General features: G+C 38.3%; 1 protein-coding gene across 1 annotated transcript in view; it reads right to left on the bottom strand.

Annotated features, from left to right (window-relative positions):
- The window catches only part of FAM186A (family with sequence similarity 186 member A), a 135,766-nt gene that overhangs the window by 35,688 nt on the left and 80,874 nt on the right, over positions 1 to 19,204 (bottom strand). The window contains exons 8-10 of the mRNA XM_018049024.1: positions 18,546 to 18,738; positions 16,015 to 16,166; positions 15,157 to 15,339 (exon numbers count right to left, since the gene is read on the bottom strand). Of these exons, the coding sequence (XP_017904513.1) occupies positions 15,157 to 15,339; positions 16,015 to 16,166; positions 18,546 to 18,738 (528 nt within the window). The remainder of the gene's footprint in view (positions 1 to 15,156; positions 15,340 to 16,014; positions 16,167 to 18,545; positions 18,739 to 19,204) is intronic.

Genomic DNA, 19,204 nt, shown 5'->3' with positions numbered 1-19,204 from the left:
AACATTTATTTGTATTTATTTATTTGACTGCTTTGGGTCTTAGTTGCCCGATGTGGGATCTTTGATCTTTGCTGTGAAGTGCAGGATCTTTAGTTGTGGCATGGGAGCTGATTCCTATGTTTTGACTTCTCTTGCCAGTGATGATCTCCCATTTTTCAGACCAGATCTCAGCTGTTCCCGATAAAGTTTGGGTTATTTCCTCCTTGGACATGAATCCTTGTTGATGTTGCTGGGTTCTACCATCACCAAGACCCTCCATATTCCCTTACTCTTTCAAACAGATTCTGTGACCACAGATAAACTTGTAGGGGTTCCAGATGGTCTCTTCTGTATCTTCCTCAACCTGCATATAAATTAGAGATTGTAGGATTTTTTTCCCCCTGTATTTAGTATCAGTTGTAGGAAGTTTTATTTCATCTATTTTTGGCTGTGATGGGTCTTCATTTCTCTTTGGGGTTTTCTCCAGTTATGGAGAGTGAGGGATAATCTCTAGTTGTGGTGCATGGGCTTCTCATTGCAGTGGTTTCTCTTATTGAGGAGCATGGACTGTAGGGCGCATGGGCTTCAGTGGTTGCAGCACGTGGGCTCGGTAGTTGCGGTTCCTGGGCTCTAGAGCACAGACTTAATAGTTGTGGCACACAGGCTTAGTTGCTCTGAGGCATGTGGGATCTTCCCAGATCTGGGGTTGAACCTATGTCTCTTGCATTGGCAGGCGGATACTTTACTACTGAGCCACCAGGGAAGCCCCAGTAGGAATTTTTATTTGTTTTTCTTTTTGTTCCCTACAGTTTTTTGGAAGAGGTATGGGAAGAGTTGTGGGTTTCCCTGGTAGCTCAGCTGGTAAAGAACCCACCTGCAATGCAAGAGACCACGGTTCGATTCCTGGGTCAGGAAGATCCCCCTGGAGAAGGGATAGGCTAACCCCACCCCACCCCCAGTATTCTTGGGTTTCCCTGGTCACTCAGATGGTAAAGAATCCACCTGCAATGAGAGAGCCCTGGGTTCAATCCCTGGGTTAGGAAGATCCCCTGGATGAGGGCATGGCAACCCACTCCAGTATTTTTGCCTGGAGAATCCCCGTGGACAGAGGAGACTGGCAGGCTACAGTCCAAAAAGAGCTGGTCAGACATGACTGAGCTGCTAAGCACAGCACAGCACATGGGAAGAGTCATAGAATGCCAGAATGTGTATTTGTTTTTATTAATAATGTGCATAAATAATATTGTACTTTAAATATCCTTCCATTTTTTTCACTTCTCATGGTTTAAAATCTGTCTGTGCACTATATGTACAGTAGGTTGTTGCTTTTGCTGATACATTTCTTCTCATCTCCATCCACCCTATTTTATGTACCTGTTCCCCTGGTTAATATACCTGAGTTGGTTCCACTAACCTGCTACCTTCCTGGAAGAACATCTTGACTGTTGAATTCAGTTGTATAATATTTATTTGTATCTATTTTTTAAAATCTATTTTCATTAGTGATGTAAATTATGATTCTCTTTTCTTGTACCGTATGTCTGATTTTGGAATAAATTTTTTCCCTCTTTTTCTATTTTCTGGAGCAATTTAATTGACAAAAGGATTAGTGGTTCCTTGAAGTCTTAGAAACTCACTCTAAAACCATGTAAGCCTAAGGCTCTTTTCTAGGGAGTAAGGTCTTACTTACTTTTCAATTTATTTATGGTATTTGGTTTGTTTATATTTTAATTTCTTTTGCCAATTTGGCATTTTATAATGTTACAAAATCATATACTGCAGGTAAGTTTTTTAGTGTATTAGTTATAATTAACCATAATACTCTTTTCAATCTCTGCTGTATTTGTAGCTGGTTCCCTTGATTTTGTTATGTGATTTGAATATTCACATATTTTTTGCTGATTAACTCATTAGGGATTTGTCCATCTTACTCATTTTTGTAAATAAAACAGCAAAAATAAGTTCTAATATAACTGAAGTTACAGTAAATGTTAACCAGTTAAATAAGACAAAAACTCAGATTGGAGCTTAGACTGGACATAAATTAGCAATATATTATTTATAAAATACACTTTAAAAAAATATGGACAAATTGAAAGTGGAGATATAAGTAGATGTTTCAGGCTAATATGAACAGAAACATCAAACAAATAAATGCAGAAACAAAACAGATATATTCAAGGTAGAAATTCAAGGTGAAAAGTATCAGGGACGAAGTCTAAGGAGTAGGCAGACTATCAGGAGCTCAACCACGTGAAAATATCAAGTTGATAGCTGGATATACAGGACTAGAAGGCAGGGGCAAAGTTCAGAAGCAAAATAAAAGCTGAGACACAAGTTTGGAGTCATCAGCATATACATGGTATTTAAAGCCATAAGACTGAAGCTATCAAGGAAGTGTATGCAGGAAAAGAGGTCCAAAGAGTAAACTTTGAACTATCCCAACATTTTGCCATCAGAGAGATGAAGAGGAACCAGCAAAATGATGTAGAAGCAGCCAGAAAGATAGGAGGCAAACCAGGAAAGCATGATGTCCTGGAGCCATGTGGAAAAGAAGATTACAAAGAAAAAGGGTGATTGGCACTTTCAAATGTAGCTGACAGGCCAATTAAGAGTAAGGCCAAGTAAAATGACCTTTAAACTTAACAATCTGGAGGTTGTTGGCAACCTTGCTAGGAGTGAGCTGGAAGATGGAACTGGGGCAAAGACCTGATTAGAGTGGGTTTGAGAGAGGAAAGAAATTTGAGACAGTGAGTTTACACAGTATTTAAACGGAATTTTTCTGTGAAAAGGGTGAGAGAAATGGGGCAATAACTGGCAGAGGAGGTGGATCTAAGAGAGTTGTTTGTTTTTAAGTTAAATGTTAAGAAAATTAACATCATGTTAGAGAGGAAAAAGTCAGTGGTACTGAGAGAAATGGGAGAATTACTGAACTGATGTCCTTGAATAGAAGAGGTCTAGTGTGCAAGTAGAGAAGCTGGCAGTAAATAGGCAGCGTGCAGTTAAGTTCATCCACAGATAACAAGAGAGAAAGAAGACTATAGAAGTACAAACTTAGATAATTAGAGACATATGGTGGCTAATAACGGGGCTTCCCAGGTAACTCAGTGGTAGAGAATCGGCCTGCAAAGGCAGGAGAGGCAGGAGCTGCTGCTGCTACGTCGCTTCAGTCGTGTCCGACTCTGTGCAACCCCATAGACGGCAGCCCAGCAGGCTCCCCCGTCCCTGGGATTCTCCAGGCAAGAACACTGGAGTGGGTTGCCATTTCCTTCTCCAATGCATGAAAGTGAAAAGTGAAACTGAAGTCACTCAGTCGTGTCCGATTCTTCTGACCCCGTGCACTGCAGGCTCCTCCATCCATGGGATTTTCCAGGCAAGAGTACTGGAGTGGGTTGCCATTGCCTTCTCCAAGCAAGTACATACAGGTGGCTAATAATCTGAGTTAATCATGATTGCTTCCATTTTCTCAGTTCAGTAGGGAGCTACATGACTAGAAAAGAAGGAAGATGGAAGAGAAGGCCTCAGAGATCTGAAGGGACAGGAGAAAATACAGAATTTTTTCCAGGACAGTGAGAGTAATGGATTAGAGAAGTAGAGTATATTTGCCAGGCAGTATTATGGGCCACTTGAGGTTACTGATTGTTTGAAGTAAGATCAGTCAGCAAGTTTGAATGTTTTCCTGAAGCCACATTCAGCTTCCGGAGTGCAGTTATGAGATAGACAGAGAAAACTGAACTTAAGCTGAGCTGTGATCAGCCAGGGAGTATTTCAGAGCAAGAAAGAAACAAGTGAGTTCAAGTTTAGAGCGTATATCAGAAACTGGTTATAATTATCAACTATGGAATTCTAGCTGGGTTACAAAGGGAGTGAGGACATGAAGGGATGAGAGACAGTAAGCAGGTAGTTAAATCAATAAAGGAAAGGGCCCTGTGGAATTCAAAAGGATTGTTGGAGTTGGGGTACTAGAAGGAGCAAGCTGGAAAGAGATGATGTTTGGAGAATGAATTATTTGAAACTGAGACTATGTATGGAAGGATTGCAGTTTTCCTCCCCCACCCCCACCCCCACTTTTTTGTGATGACAAAGTCAAGGTTATGATTAATGGATCAAGGGTTATATCTCTGAAGAAGAATAGATCAAAGAATTGTGAGGCCAGGTGTTGGAAAGAGCTATATGAACATTGAAATTGCCAGTGATGACTGCTGGCTCATTCGGTAAAGAGTCTGCCTGCAATGCAGGAGACCCGAGTTCGGAAGATCCCCTGGAGAACAGAATGGTAACCCACTTCAGTATTCTTGCCTGGACATTTCCATGGACAGAGGAACGTGATGGGCTACAGTCCATGGGGTTGCAAAGGGTCAGACATGATTGGGCAACACACACACACACACACACACACACACACACACACACACACACACGACAGAAGTATTGGATAAAGTTGCCGTGAGTCAGGAAGAGGTAAAAGATTTCAAGAGAGAGAGCGTGGACGGTATTCAGTCTAATGACAGGAGATTTAAAGTTGACTCTTATTAGAAACTAGGAGAGAATGATCTGGAAGTAGCATTGAGGAGCGAGGAAGATCCCCACCTCATTTCCAGGCCAAGTGAATAAGGGGGATGAGAGTTAAAAGAGACAACATTTGACGGACTTCCCTGGTGGTCCAGTTAAGAATCCGCCTGCTGGTGCATGGGACATGGGTTCAATCCCTGGTCTGGGAAGATTCCGCATGCTGTGGGTCAACTGAGCTCATGCGCCACAATTACTGAGCCCCCCGGGCCACAGTTACTGAAGCCAGAGCGCCTAAAGCCTGTGCTCCACAACAAGAAAAGCCACCTCAAGGAGAAGCTGGAACACTACAGCTAGAGTAGCCGCTGCTCACCAAACTAGAGAGAGCCTGGGCAACAACGAAGACCAAGTGCAGCCAAAAATATAAAATAATTAATTAATTTAAGTAAATAAATAAAATAGACATCATTTGAGTGGGTGGCAAGTGAGGAAGTATTATCAGTATTATCAGGGAAGAGCAAGGGGTCAGTTATTGCTTTGCATATTTTGAGGTTATAGTGTTATAATCATCTTTATTAACAATTTAGGTGCATGATATTATCTCTATATTCTTTATCTACTATCTCCCTTTGCCCCGATGATGCTTCTTGCCTTGAATTTTATTTTTACCTGTTATTACATGTCTGCTTTGCCTTGGCAGGTGTTGGGTGGGGTGTACATATTTGTCTTTTTCGATCTCTTTGTCTTAACTTTGTCCTGTCCTCCTTTTTAAAAATTTTAATGGCATTTAGTTGATCTACAGTGTTGTGCTGCTTTTTGCTGCATAGCAAAGTGAGTCAGTTACACATATATCTGCTCTTTTTTCGATTCCTTTTGTCCTGTCCTTCTTTTAAGTGTGTCTCTTGTAGACATTATATTGCTAGATCTTATTTTTAAATTAAATCTGAAAATTTTATCTTTTCTTGGTAAATTAATAAATTATTTTTTATGTTGAATATTTTATTTCATCCTAGTTTAAATTTTCTTTCATTTTTTCTTGCTTATTTCCTTATATTAATCAGTTTTTTCTATGGGTTTGAAAAGTACACACTTTATATTTGTTCTTCCATTGGTTATCTTTAACTTGTTAAGATTCTTACTTGTATTTATCTTTTCCAAGTTACTAAACTTATCAACACCTATCTGTGCCTTCGCCCTTAATGGTACAGATACTTTAAAAAAATATTTATTTTTTTATTTGGCTGTGCTAGTTTTTAGTTGTGGCACGCATGATTCTTAGTTGTGGCATGTGGGATCTAGTTCCCCGACCAGGGATCAAACCCTGGTCCCCTGCATTGGGAGCACAGAATCTTAGCCACTGGATCACCAGGGAAGTCCTAGGACAAATCCCTTAATATACACTCTTACCTACCTCTGGATATTGCACTCTCCCCCTACTTTGTTATATCTGGTGTGTGTGGGTATGTATAATGCTTATGTATATATGTATATACAATGTTTCTTAGACACCAACAAGCTTTACAAAATTATTTTCTCATTTTTACTATCTTATATTTTATAGCATTTCCTAAAATTTTCATTCAATAGATTACTTCCTTCAAGAATACTTTTAAAAGGGGTCTTAATGACAATCTGATGAGACCTTGAAGGTCTGAGAATATATTCGTTATACCCTCATGTTTAAGCGATAGCTTAGTTAAATATAACTTAGCTTCAAAGTTTCTGTTTTTAATATTTTAAAAATATTTATTATTTTCCTGTCCTTACTGTCGCTCCTAAGAAGTCTGACATCATTCTGATTCATTTTCTTTGTGGGTAAGCTGCTTTGCTTAGAATTTTCTCTTTGCTTTGGAGTTCCTAAATTTCATTAAAATATCAATAAGTATTCAATTTTCCCATATCAGCCTAATTTATACTCCCTATATACCCTTCCAATATCAATCTTTCTTTGAAGGTTCTCACTTTAAAAAAAATATATATCATCTTCCCTACAATAACTTTTTTCTCTCCTGTTAGTGAAGTCACTCAGTTGTGTCCAACTCTTTGCGACCCCATGGACTATAACCTACCAAGCTCCTGTGTCCATGGGATTTTGCAGGTAATAATACTGGAGTGGATTGCCATTTCCTTCTCCAGGGGATCTTCCCGACCCAGGGATCGAACCCGGGTCTCCCGCATTGTAGACAGACTCTTTACCGTCTGAACCACCAGGGAAGTCTCCTATTATATAAATGCTGTCTTTTCTATGTCTAAATTCTTTTTTTTTTTTTTCAATTTATCCATGTTTATTTATTTGTCTGCATAGGATCTTAGTTGCAGCACGCAGGCTTAGCTGCAGCATAGCATGTGGGATCTTAGTTCCCTGACCAGGGATTGAACCCTCGTTCCCCACATTGGAAGGAGAGTCTTAACCACTGGACCACCAGGGAAGTTTCTCTAGCCTCATATTTACTAATTTTTGTATTTTTTCATCTCTTATTCCTTCTCAATATCTTCTAGAAAAGTTTCTTGACTGATCTTAGGTTATGTCCATTTTGCTGTTTATATCATCTAGTGAGTTTATTTCAATTATGCATTGAATAGTCAGTAATCCTACTTGGTTCTTCATAAATGTTTGTTTCTGCTTCATTATCAATATCCTCTTGGGAACATTTATTTGGCTTATTGTTGTTGTTCAGTTGCTAAGTTGTGTCTGACTCTTTGCGACCCCATGACCTGCAGCATGCCAGGCTTCCCTGTCCTTCACTGTCTCCCTGAGTTTGCTCAAACTCATGTCCATTGAGTCAGTGATGGCATCCAACCATCTCAGCCTCTGTCGCCCGCTTCTCCTCTTGCTCTCAATATTTCCCAGCATCAGGGTCTTTTCCAATGAGTCGGCTCATCATATCAGGTGGCCAAAGTATTGGAGCTTCAGCTTCAGCATCAGAACTTCCAGTGAATATTCAGGGTTAACTTCCTTTAGGGTTAACTGGTTTGATCTTGCTGTCCAAGGGACTCTCAAGAGTCTTCTCCAGCACCACAGTTCGAAAGCATCAATTCTTCAGAACTCAACCTTCATGGTCTTTATTTGACTTGTATTCTAGTAATTCTTTCATCTAGAGTAGGTTTTAATTTATTTTCTTCCCAACTGTCTAGGTACTTTTCCCTGTGAGGTCATTTTCTTTCATGAGTATCCATTATCTCAGTGGGTAATGGAAGGAGAATGAGGTGGGAAGTGTCAAAACCTAGGCTTTAGCTTGTATACCACTCCTGATGAGTGAGACAGTCCAACTTTGAATATCCTTATGTGTATTGCTCTCATCAGAGGGCTTTGCCCCTTGGCGAACTTCTCTATATCCAAGGCTTTGTTCTTTTCTAAAGATGTATTTGTCTAGCCCTCTGGGTAAAGAGAAGGCCTAGGAGGAAAGGTAGGAGGAAACCCTTTGATGCTTGTTTCTTGAACCAGAAGTTACTGGGTTTTTTTCAATCCAACTTTCCAGTAGTGTTCCCCTGTGAACCTCCTTTCTGGTATTGTAGGAGAACTGATGGGAAAGGTAGTGATCTACTCTGGGCAGTGGTGGATAGAAAAGAGTCCAACTCGAGATTTCTCCCCAGATCTACTCTCCATGTTGGAAGCCTGGCCCTCCTCTGTCCAGGGCTTCTATCTCCCTTCTTTATCAAATCGTAAGTATCTCCTGACCCTCCAGGGATTTCTGTTGGTTTCATTTTCATTTTTTTTTTCACCCATTCATTTCTTGTTTCTGAGTATATTTAGGCTTAGGTTGGCATGGGAGGTATACTGTGCCACTTTGTCATTACATCAGGGATCATTTTGTGACAGCCTACCTTAAAGCTTGAAGCCTACCTTTAAGCTTTTTGTTTCCAGCAATTTAGAGAAGAAGATATTCTTTCTTGAGTGGTAGAAGTCTGGAAATGAAGGTGTTTAGCCTGAAGAACTATAGGCAGAAATAAAAGCATAGGATAGGCAAAGCAATGTATACACATGAAAGAGCAAAATAGGCATTTTACTGAAATGTTGAAATTTACTTTCAACATACTTGTATCTAATTTTACAGTCACCTGGGAATCTTCTTAAACCTGGAAACAAGACAAGAAAATCTTATTACAAGTTGCTTTTGAACACATTTGTGGGAATACAGATGATTCATAGGGAAATTGAGTGCCTCCAGAAATCAAAGTTAAACTAGAAAAATTAATATGTAAGCCATATATATATAAGTCACCTTAACAAGGCAGAATGTCTCCCAGGATAAAATCAGGAACAGCAGGACTTGACAGTAGTTTATATTTATTAGACAGTATTCTTATACCTAAAGTTAGAACATGGCCTGAATATTGACAACGGTTGTTATTTCTAGGCATGGACTTGTCTGTATTTTCCAGATTTTTTATGATGAATATTTATTACCTTTGTAATTGGAAGAAATGATTTTATAGAATTTTCGTAGGGAAATCTTCATATAAATATACAAACCTCTACCAGGATATTTGCTGCAGCATTGTTTGCAATGTTGAAAAAGATCCAAATTTCTATCAGTGGAAGAACTGTTCAATAAATTATGATAGACCTACATAATAAATATCATATAAACAATAAAAGTGATGCTGTAAGTCTATATTAATGTAGAAAAATTTCAAAGATTTACTGTTAAGTGAAACACAAAGTGGGTTAAAAGATGTGTCTGACATGAGTCCATTTTTGCAACCAAAAGTAAGTGCATAGAAATTTTTTGAAAAATATATGCAAGAAGTTACCTTTCGGTCTTAACAAATAAGTTGAACAAAGTTAAAAATCAGCAACTCTTCTTTGATTCTTCAGAGAAGTGAGGTCACAGGGCAAACCACTGCCCCCAAATTGGAGAGACAGATGATAGAGAATTTCAGCTTAGCTAAATCAGAAGCTCATGAGCAGAAGCTTCTGCAGGAACCAGTGCCTGGTAGAAAACCTAAAACTGTAACTGATGAATGGTTAGAGGCTCAGTATAAACAAGTCTGAGAGTTAAAAAATCCAGAGGACCTAGTCAAAGGGACCTCCAGAAACTCTACTAAGTCCTGATAGTGGAGATTGGAGAAAAGTCCCCTGTTTACCCCAGAGGACTGGGGAAGGTAACCATTCTGAAGTAGAGCAGAGCCTTCTGTTCTTCTTAACAAATCTACCCTCAAGAGAAACTATTTACCAAAGTCGAACATGCTGGAGTTTTATCAGGACCTAACCTGCTTGAAGGAAATACCCAACTCCAGTCAGCTCTAGCCATCCTGTCCCATCTAAGGTGAGGTAAGGGTCAGGGGTACTGGCAAGCATTGGTAAAGTTCACAGTCCAGAGGTACAGGTTCTCCAAAAGATGAGACCTAATCACAGAGCTGTAAAATGTTTCCCCTTCTCCCATACTTCACTACCATACCACTAGGGGCCTATTTGCCAGAGTTCCTTTTACCTAATATATCATGTCTGGATTTTAATTTAAAACTTACAAAGCACACTAGAAGAAAAGCACAGTTTGAAGAGGCTGAACAAGCATCAGAACCAGAGTAAGGTACAGTAGTGATATTGTAATTAAGATAATTACAATCATAATTAACTATGATTAATATGCTAAGGATGTTGATGAAAAAGTAGATAGCACACAGGAATACTGTACAATGTGAATTTTCTTTAAAGAAGATTTTTCAAGAGAAATCTTAAAATATTTTGAACTAAATTAAAATGAAAATAGAAACTTATCAAATATTTCGAGCTGCAGCAAAACAGTGTGCTTAGAGGGGAATTTATAGCATTGAGTGCACATGTTAGGAAAGAAGCTTCCACCTTTGGAAACTGAAAAATGAGGAGCAAACAAAATCCAAAATAATCAGAAGAAAAGAAATAATAAAATTAGAGCAGAAATTAGTAGAGAAAAACAGCAGATTTAACTGGGCACCTTGGTCAATTATGTGTTTATGTTTTTAAGTACAAAGCCAAATGTGTAGAAATATTAACACCATATTCAGGATCATGGTTTCTCTGGCATATGAAGGAAAAAAAGGTCATTGGTTGGGGGTACAATGGAGAAATTCACTTTTATGTGTGTTTGTACTATATATTTTTAAGTTTTGCTTTTTGGGTTTTTCTTTTCTTTTGTAAAGAGCATATTTTATTTCTGCATATGCAGATTTTTAACATTAGTATGTTTCTTGCAATCTGAAATATCGATAATAAATACTGAAACAACTTTAATAGCCCTCTAGATAAAGTCTGGGGAACCTAATATGGATTACAAACACCTTTGTGGTTTCTCTGACCCTACTTAACCTCTCTAATCTTAGCACTTCGAGTTTATACATAACAGTCTCACCAGGCTGACCAATTTTCCTCAAAAGACCTCATTCCTTCTCTCCAGCACAGCCATTCCTTCTCCTTTATCACCCATCTTTCTCTTGATATTAAATCTTTGCTTAATTGTCCATATCTTTAGGAAAACGTCTCTGGCACTTAATCTTTGTCTGGGTTGAATACTTCTTTGTCCTTCCAAAACATTTAGCACTTTCCCCATCACTTACCACTTAATCATATGGTATTGGAACTGTTGATTTACTTCTCTATAGCTCCCATTAGAATATAAACCCCAAAAGTACAGAAACTTATGTCTCACTTTTTCTAACATCCCTGGCCTCTGCTTAGTACTTAGCAATAATAGGCCCTCAATAAATATTTTTATAGAAATTATTTAGTTAATTAATGATAGTCTGGCTTATTTAACATTCTTGAGGCAAGCTATAATTTTATTTTTAATGTGAACCCAGTTTTCTAATCAGTATTTAGTTGGAATCATAAAATATTACCATCCCATAGTGTGGTTAGAAATTATTTCCTGGAAACAAATAAATAAGGAAACCCAAAACAGAAATCATTACCTGGAATAAAATTCTCTTCAGTCATTCATATAACAAAGTTTGGGTTAAACTAGGTCTTGCTGTTGTTTTTAGGATTAGCTCATAGTAAGTGTTCATCAGATTGTATAAACCATTCTTAGGCAAATGTGATAAAATTCTTAAAGTTGCATTTTGTTTTTATAAATTCAAATTTTGGACTATAATAGGTATTACTCTAATATATGGTAAATATGTACTGATACCACTTGCATTTAAATGAATCAAATAAAAATGCCATTGATACTTATGTTTTCTTCTTAGCTTACTCTTTTGCTTCATTTTCCCTAGAGTCTGTGTGCTGCTAACTAAAGATTGTGATTTTTGAACAGCTCCTAACCTCATTTGTTAAAAAAAAAAATTATACCTTAATAGAATAATACAACTTTGCTTTTCAAATAGAAGTTTATATAGCAAAATGTTAGCAGCAGTATTATCCCTGAATGGCAGAGGTCGAAAGTAATTTATCTTCTTTGTTATACTTTCTTATGCTTTATATATTTTTGAAATTTTTAATGAAAATATTTCAAATTATATATTGTTGAAAACTGTTCCTTTGGGAATTCCCTGGAGGTCCAGTGGTTAGGCCTCGGCACTTTCACTGCCAGGGGCCTGGGTTCAGTTCCTGGTGGGGGAACTGAGATCCCACAAGCCATGCAGCATGGCCAGTAAATAAATAAATGAAAACTTCTTAAAATTAAAAAAAAAATTGTTCTTTTGATAGTTGTTATCTTTTGTAATTCATCAGTATCTTATCATCCCCTACTTTGATTGTTGCCTCTTTGGAGACAGAAACATATATGTATTCATTCATTCAACATTGAACTTTTTTGAATATTTCTAATGGGTCAAAATGTCAGACCTCTTGGGATACAAAGAGACAGATGCATAAACAGATCATTATAATACATGTGGTAAATACAATGATAGAGTAATAAGCTTAAGATATTATGGAATTTGGGGAAATGGCACCTGATGGCAATATGGAAGATTAGGAAAAGCTTTCCTCAGGGGGATAAAATATAAACTAATTAAGTCAGTAATGTTTTTGAGCTGTAACAGAATCCCTGACTAAGGATGGTTGAAGCTAAGAAGTTTTTCATTGCTTGTCTAACAAAAAGGCCAGGGGCAAGTGTACTCAGGGTTGCTCTAGTAACTTAATGTCATCAAAGACGGGGTTTTACTTATCTTCCTCCTCTATAATTCTTGGTGTATTGTCTTTTTGGTCCCGTGGTTATCACCTCAGGGTTGCCAAAGATGACACTAGCTCTAAGCATCACATAACACATCAAGGCAGGAAGAGAAATTTTAATCCCAGTCACCCCTGTGGGAAACAGGAAGAAAGGGTACTGGGGGGATAGGGAGGTTTCTGTTTGTATATATTTTTAATTTTAAAAATTTATCAGATAAAGTAAAAGAAGCAATATGTTATTGGTCCCGAATTTTTTCACATATTGTTCCTTCTGCCTGGCATCCATGGTCTCTTGAAACTTTCTCACATATTGTATCTCAGTGCCTCATTTATAGTACCTGGCACATAGTAAGTAGTAAATATTTTTGAAAGTAAAGCAAAAGGCAGAGCAAAAACAGAAGCAGCTGAACACAATAAGCAGCTAATCTCCCTAAAATATATTGTCTAAAATCAAAGTAATAAGGTAATTACAATACATGGTAGGTGCAAGGATAGTGTTAATTACAAGATACTAGTAAGATTATGCTCAAAATACTTCAAGCTAGGTAGGCTTCAGCAGGACATGAACCCAGGACTTCCAGATGTACAAGCTGAGATTAGAAAAAGCAGAGGAACCAGAGATCAAATTACTAACATTTGTTGGATCATAGAGAAAGCAAAAGAATTCCAGAAAAACATCTGCTTCTGCTTCATTGTCTCCATGAACGTCTTTGACTGTGTGGATCACAACAAACTGGAAAATTTCCAAAGAGATGGGAATAACAGACCACCGTACTTGTCTTCTGAGAAACCTGTATGTGGGTCAAGAAATAACAGAACCAGACATGGAGCAATGGGCTGGTTCAAAATTGGGAAAAGAGTATATGACAAAGCTGTATATTGTCACCTTGCTTATTTAACTTACATGCAGAATTATGCAGAGTAAATCATGTGAAATGCTGGGATGGATGACCCACAGACTGGAATCAAGATTGCCAGGAGAAGTATCAACAACCTCAGATACATAGATGATACCTCTACTGGCAGAGAGTGAAGAAAAACTAAACAGCTTCTTGATGTGGGTGAAAGAGGAGAGTGAAAAAGATGATTTGATATTCAACATTCTAAAAACTAAGATCATGGCATCTTTTTCCATCCCTTCATGGTAAATGGAGAAAAAGTGGAAACAGTGACAGATTTTATTTACTTGGGCCCAAAAATCACTGTGGATGGTGACTGCAGACATGAAGTTGAAAGACACTTGCTCTTTGGAAGGAAAACTATGACAAATCTAGGTGCAGTGTATTAAAAAAGCAGACACATCACTGACAACAAAGATGAGTATAGTCAAAGCTATTATTTTTCCAGTAATCATATATAGATGTGAGAGTTGGACCATAAAGAAGGCTGAGCACCAGAGAACTGATGCTTGCAAATTGTAGTGCTGGAGAAGACTCTTGAGGGTCCCTCAGACTTCAAGGAAATCAAACTAGTCAATCTTAAAGGAGATCAACCCTGAATATTCATTGGAAGGACTGATGCTGAAGTTGAAGCTCCAATACTTTGACTACCTGATGCAAAGAGCCAACTCATTGGAAAAGACCCTGATTCTGGGAAAGATTGAAGGCAAAAGGTAGAGGAGGCAGCGGAGGATGAGAAGGTTAGAGAGCATCACCAACTCAATGGACATGAGTTTGAGCAAACTCCAGGAGATAGAAGGACAGAGGAGACTGGGGTGCTACAGTCTGTGAGACTGCAAAGAGTCAGACACAACTTAGTGACTGAACAGCAGCAACAAGATTACGTAATGTTTTTGCTATTATTTTACTTTATTATAGTAAAATTTTCAGTGTCTTATTTCATGGTATCTGCCACCTAAACAAATTTATGAGTTGATGCTGTTTCTTCTTACCCCAGGACTTGGATTTCACCAGAATAAATGAGACTGCTACCACAGATTCTTTCAGGCTACAAAGTTCAGTCTTCTAAATTGTTGATTTAGAACATTAAATAATTCCCTTTCCTGAAAGAGGTAATGCAGACTCTAAAACTCTTTAGTTCCACTGGAATGATTTCCAATGATATTTTAAAATCTGGTTTAACAGAATTTGGAAACGTGGAACCACATGACTACCACCTTACTTATTGTTTCCAAGTGTCTTTAGTGTATCCTGGGATATAAGCCCTGAATTTCCTTCAGATTGGGCCTAGATATGACAATTGAATTTAAGGTCATGTTGCTGAAGCATGAAGTGAGCAAAAGCATTTTACAACGGTCTTTCTGGTATTTTCAACAATAAATCCCTAAGTGGAATTCAAAAGTGGACCTTTCTAGTGTTAGATTAAGTTTTGCCATATTATAACTGTTTTTTTGCCTGTTTGTTTGTTTATATTATTCCAATAGGCCCATGAAAAGAGCCACTAAAAGACTAATGCTGAATTTATGGGTACTTTTTTATAACTGGTGTGAGTTTGATGTCACATCAAGAACCTACTTTTGGTAACTTCCTCGTGCTGTAAGTCAAGTTAAGGAAACAAAATGTACATGACCAAAGGCCCAGTTATCAGAGTTCACCCAGTCCTTAACTTACCTTGATTGAATACATGTAAGAGATCTTATGAAGGCTGACTGAACATCTAACTGAAGCAGCATAGGAATATCTGGGTACCCACCCAGCTGCGCCCAGAGTGAATGCATTGATGTCTTCTCTGTTATTGGGTAACTCGAAGTGGATAGATCTGCATTCCAGATGGCTTGCAGTTGGTTGTCTTTTCTAGAGAATCAGAGAGCACTCCTTAAGCGCCAGACTCTCCTGAGCTCCAAAGCCATTCAAGATATAATTCCTATCATCCTTCCTTTTCTTCACCACCACCTAGAGAGCTTCCCTGTCCTTCCCTTTCCACCTGTCCTATAGAGCTCCCACTAGCACTGAGGAACTTTAGTTATGATCACTTCAACTGAGAGATGGATTAAAAAAGCAGAATTTGCAGAAATAGCTTTTTTTTTCCCTGAAAGTTGCCTTTCCATGACTTTATCTACTAATACATTTTAAACAACTTTCCAAGCTTCATGGAGTATACATTCCATATTCAGGCTATTGCCCTACCTCCACAACAATCTTTTCCCTTTCTTTCCCAAAGTTTCTACCTTTTTTTTTTTTTAAGAAAATGTTTCTAAGTTTCTTCATTGTGTATATTGAAATAATTTGTTTCTTACTAAGGAAGAATCAACTTCGTTTTTTAAAGGAACTCAAAACTAGATGTTAAAGTTTTAAGTAGAAATAAGCCTTTTGCAGACTAGCTAAGAAGATTAATACTTGCACCACCAATATCCACTGCACCATATCATAACTGTGGAGAAGGGGAATCTCTTGGGCAGAAAAAAAAAAAGTATTAGGTTCCATTTATTATCCAAAGAAAGTTTAATGTCAGTCTTTCCTACCACACACCTAAATTTATTGAGAATGTTATACTTCCTGTTCTCTTCTTTCAGTAGCTTTGAACATGGCTGTTGAACAGATTTGGTAGAGGCAGGTATTTGCTTTTTTTCAACGACCAAAGGGATAGGTTGATCGAGATTCAGTTTATATATCTCTTGAAGCTAAAAGTAAATAGATCAGAAAGAGGAAATCATGAAAAGAAATGGCCAAAGTCTTTAGGATGATCTTCTGAGCTGGCCCTAGTTTCCTCTTCCAAATTCTCTTTCTCCATGCCTTTTCTCCCTTCCTCTGAGCACTCTTCAATCAGTACCCACCTCCAACACACAGTTTCAGAGTTGGCAGCCACTAATATATAAAGACCATGGTCCTGCTTTAAGTTCTAGTTTAGTTCTCTCATTTCCTAGCTTTGTGACTTTGGGTTAGTTGCCAATTTCATTGGCACCTCTTTCTTCTCATTTCTAAAACAAGAATAATAATACAAGGTTGTTGTGAGAGTTGCATAATATGTTTGGAAAACTTCACAAATTGTGAAGAAGCACTGTGCAAATGTAATGATAGCTAACATTGACTGTCAGATGCGTTAACTTGCCTGCAGTGTGGGAGACCCGAGTTCGATTCCTGGGTCAGGAAGATCCCCTGGAGAAAGAAGTGGCAACCCACTCCAGTATTCTTGACTGGAAAATCCCATGGATGGAGGAGCCTGTGGGGCTACAGTCCAAAAGGTTGCAAAGAGTCGGACACGACTGAGCAACTTCACTTTCACTTTCATTTAATATTTACAGTCTTACAAGATAGGTGCTCTTATTATCCTTGTCTTACATACGGGGATATGAAGCTCAGAAAATTTAAGTGGCTTGCCCAAAGTCTCTTAGCTAGTATGTAGTAAAGCCAGTCTGGTAGCAGAACCAACTTCTTGACCACAATTCTGCATCCGTGTAAGGTATTCATGCATTTCTACCCTTTTATTCCTTTTGTTTTTCCCTCTCCTTTCTTAATAGCCTCATACCTACTTCATTATCTAGATTCTAGCTCTCCTGACCCCAGACCTTTATTCATCTTTTGAAATGCCCTAGACATTGTCATTCCTGTTAGACAGCCCATGACATTGCCAATTCATCGTGCTTTACTCCATCTACCTTGGTCATATTTTCCAAACCCAGAACTATCAAGAATATCCATTTTTAAGGTGCGAGAGTTTTAATATTTATATATTGTAACTTATAATGTAATTTCTGGACAGTTCCCTGATGGCCTAGTGGTTAGAATTCTCGGCCTTCATTCCAGGCCTGGGTTCAGTCCCTGGTTGGGAAACATGGCTGTGTGGCACAACCAAAAAAAAGTAACTTCTAAAAACTTCACATCATGTCTATAATGAGAAGTTTCTCTGTACCTTCTAGAGTAGCAAGTAAGCTAATCTTATTAATTAATTACTTTAGTGAAACAGAATGATGTACAAATAGAAAATATTCCTAGAACTCCAAAAACTTTCCAGAGCTGCATGCTGGAGAAAGTAAGGGCAGCGTGTAATTCCAGAGCAAAGAACTCTTATCTCAGCTCTGTAACTTTTGGAAGGTCACTATCACTTCCAAAAGCAATATTGCTGGTTATCAGAGTGAATTCACCCATTCACACTGGGTGAATGTCAGAGTTTAACAGAATCTTCTGTGCCTGGTACTACGCAAGCAAGTTAATTAACTCTTATCTCCTTTTTTGTAAATGCTTGATATTAAAACTTGCTTTCTGATAGTTTTGAGGAAAGAAGTAAACACCAAGAATCAGTTGGAGAGCGATGACTTCAAGAGGTTTCATACCTAGAGGCTGGTAAATGTGGGTTGACTAGGAAGGAGTTGAGCATTTCTGGAAGTCTCTCCCATTCTTACAGGCTTCCAGGTGGCGCAGTGGTAAAGAATCTGCCTGCCAGTGCAGGAGATGCAAGACACGTGAGTTCAATCCCTGGGTTGGGTAGATCCCCTGGAGTAGGAAATGGCAACCCACTCCAGTATGCTTGCCTGGGAAATCCCATGGACAGAGGAGCCTGGCAAGCTCTTCTGGGTTGCAAAAGTCCATAGGGTTGCAAAAGGGTTGACACAACTGAGCAACTAAACACCACCATCAATAGATATAATTAAGTTAAGGATCTCAAGATGAGATCATCCTGGTTTAATCAGATGGGTCCTAAATTCAATGATACATTGGCTTTATAATAGGAAAGAACAAAAAAACCCACTGGGCAGAAGGCCACGGAGAAGACAGAGGCAGAGACTGGAGTTACGCAACGACAAGCCAAGGATTGTCTATAGCCACCAGAGTCTAGAAGAGAAGCTTGGAAAAAATTTCTCCCTCAGAGCGTCTGGAAGGAACCAAACCGTAAGAGAATACATTTCTGTTGTTTTTAAGCCATGAAATTTGTAATATGTTAACAGCAGCACAGGGCACTAATATACATGGTATCTCTAGGGAACTGTTATTAATAGTTTCGAAACCTGCCCCTTTCACTTTTCTTACAACAGACTGGGGAGAGGGAGTAGAAAACAGATTACCTGGCTGAAAAAGTACATCATTTTCCTTAGGCACTGAATCCGTTTCTGCTCTAGAGAATTCTGCTTCTCTGTCCAGATCTGCATCACCTTTTTTTGATAATCATCAATCCTCTTCAGCATTATGTAGAGGTTCTGGGTCTCATAACTTCTTCCAGTATCCTGGATGGCTAGTAATCGTTTAATTATGTTGTTCCTTGGAAAAATTAACAAGAATTAGGTTGATAAAATTTCTGATGCTAACTCAGCTAACCTGGCCTCAGTTACTTCCCATTCTCATCTCATCCTTGGTAAGTAGAGATGGTAGAGGGGTGGCAGGCTTGCTTAATGTGACCATCATCTAGTTCCCTATGTGACTAAACTTTCAAAACTCTATATGACTGTCAAATATTTACTTAACTCCGCACAGAGTTTTTAGTGTTACAGTAGTATTGCTTATTATTTTTTAAAGAAAGTGAAGTCACACAGTTGTGTCCAACCGTTTGTGACCCCATGGACTATAGCCTCCCAGGATGGAAAATTTGTCCATGGGATTTTCCAGGCAAGAGTACTGGAGTGGGCTGCCATTGCCTTCTCTTAAAATACAGTAATATTTTAGTAGTGATATATATAAGACATATAGAAGGTATTTAATACCTTGAAAAAGACTGTCCTTGCCTTCA

Source organism: Capra hircus, chromosome 5 (genome assembly GCF_001704415.2).
Source record: "Capra hircus breed San Clemente chromosome 5, ASM170441v1, whole genome shotgun sequence".
Lineage (NCBI taxonomy): Eukaryota > Metazoa > Chordata > Mammalia > Artiodactyla > Bovidae > Capra > Capra hircus.
This window is presented reverse-complemented; position numbering and strand designations above follow the sequence as displayed.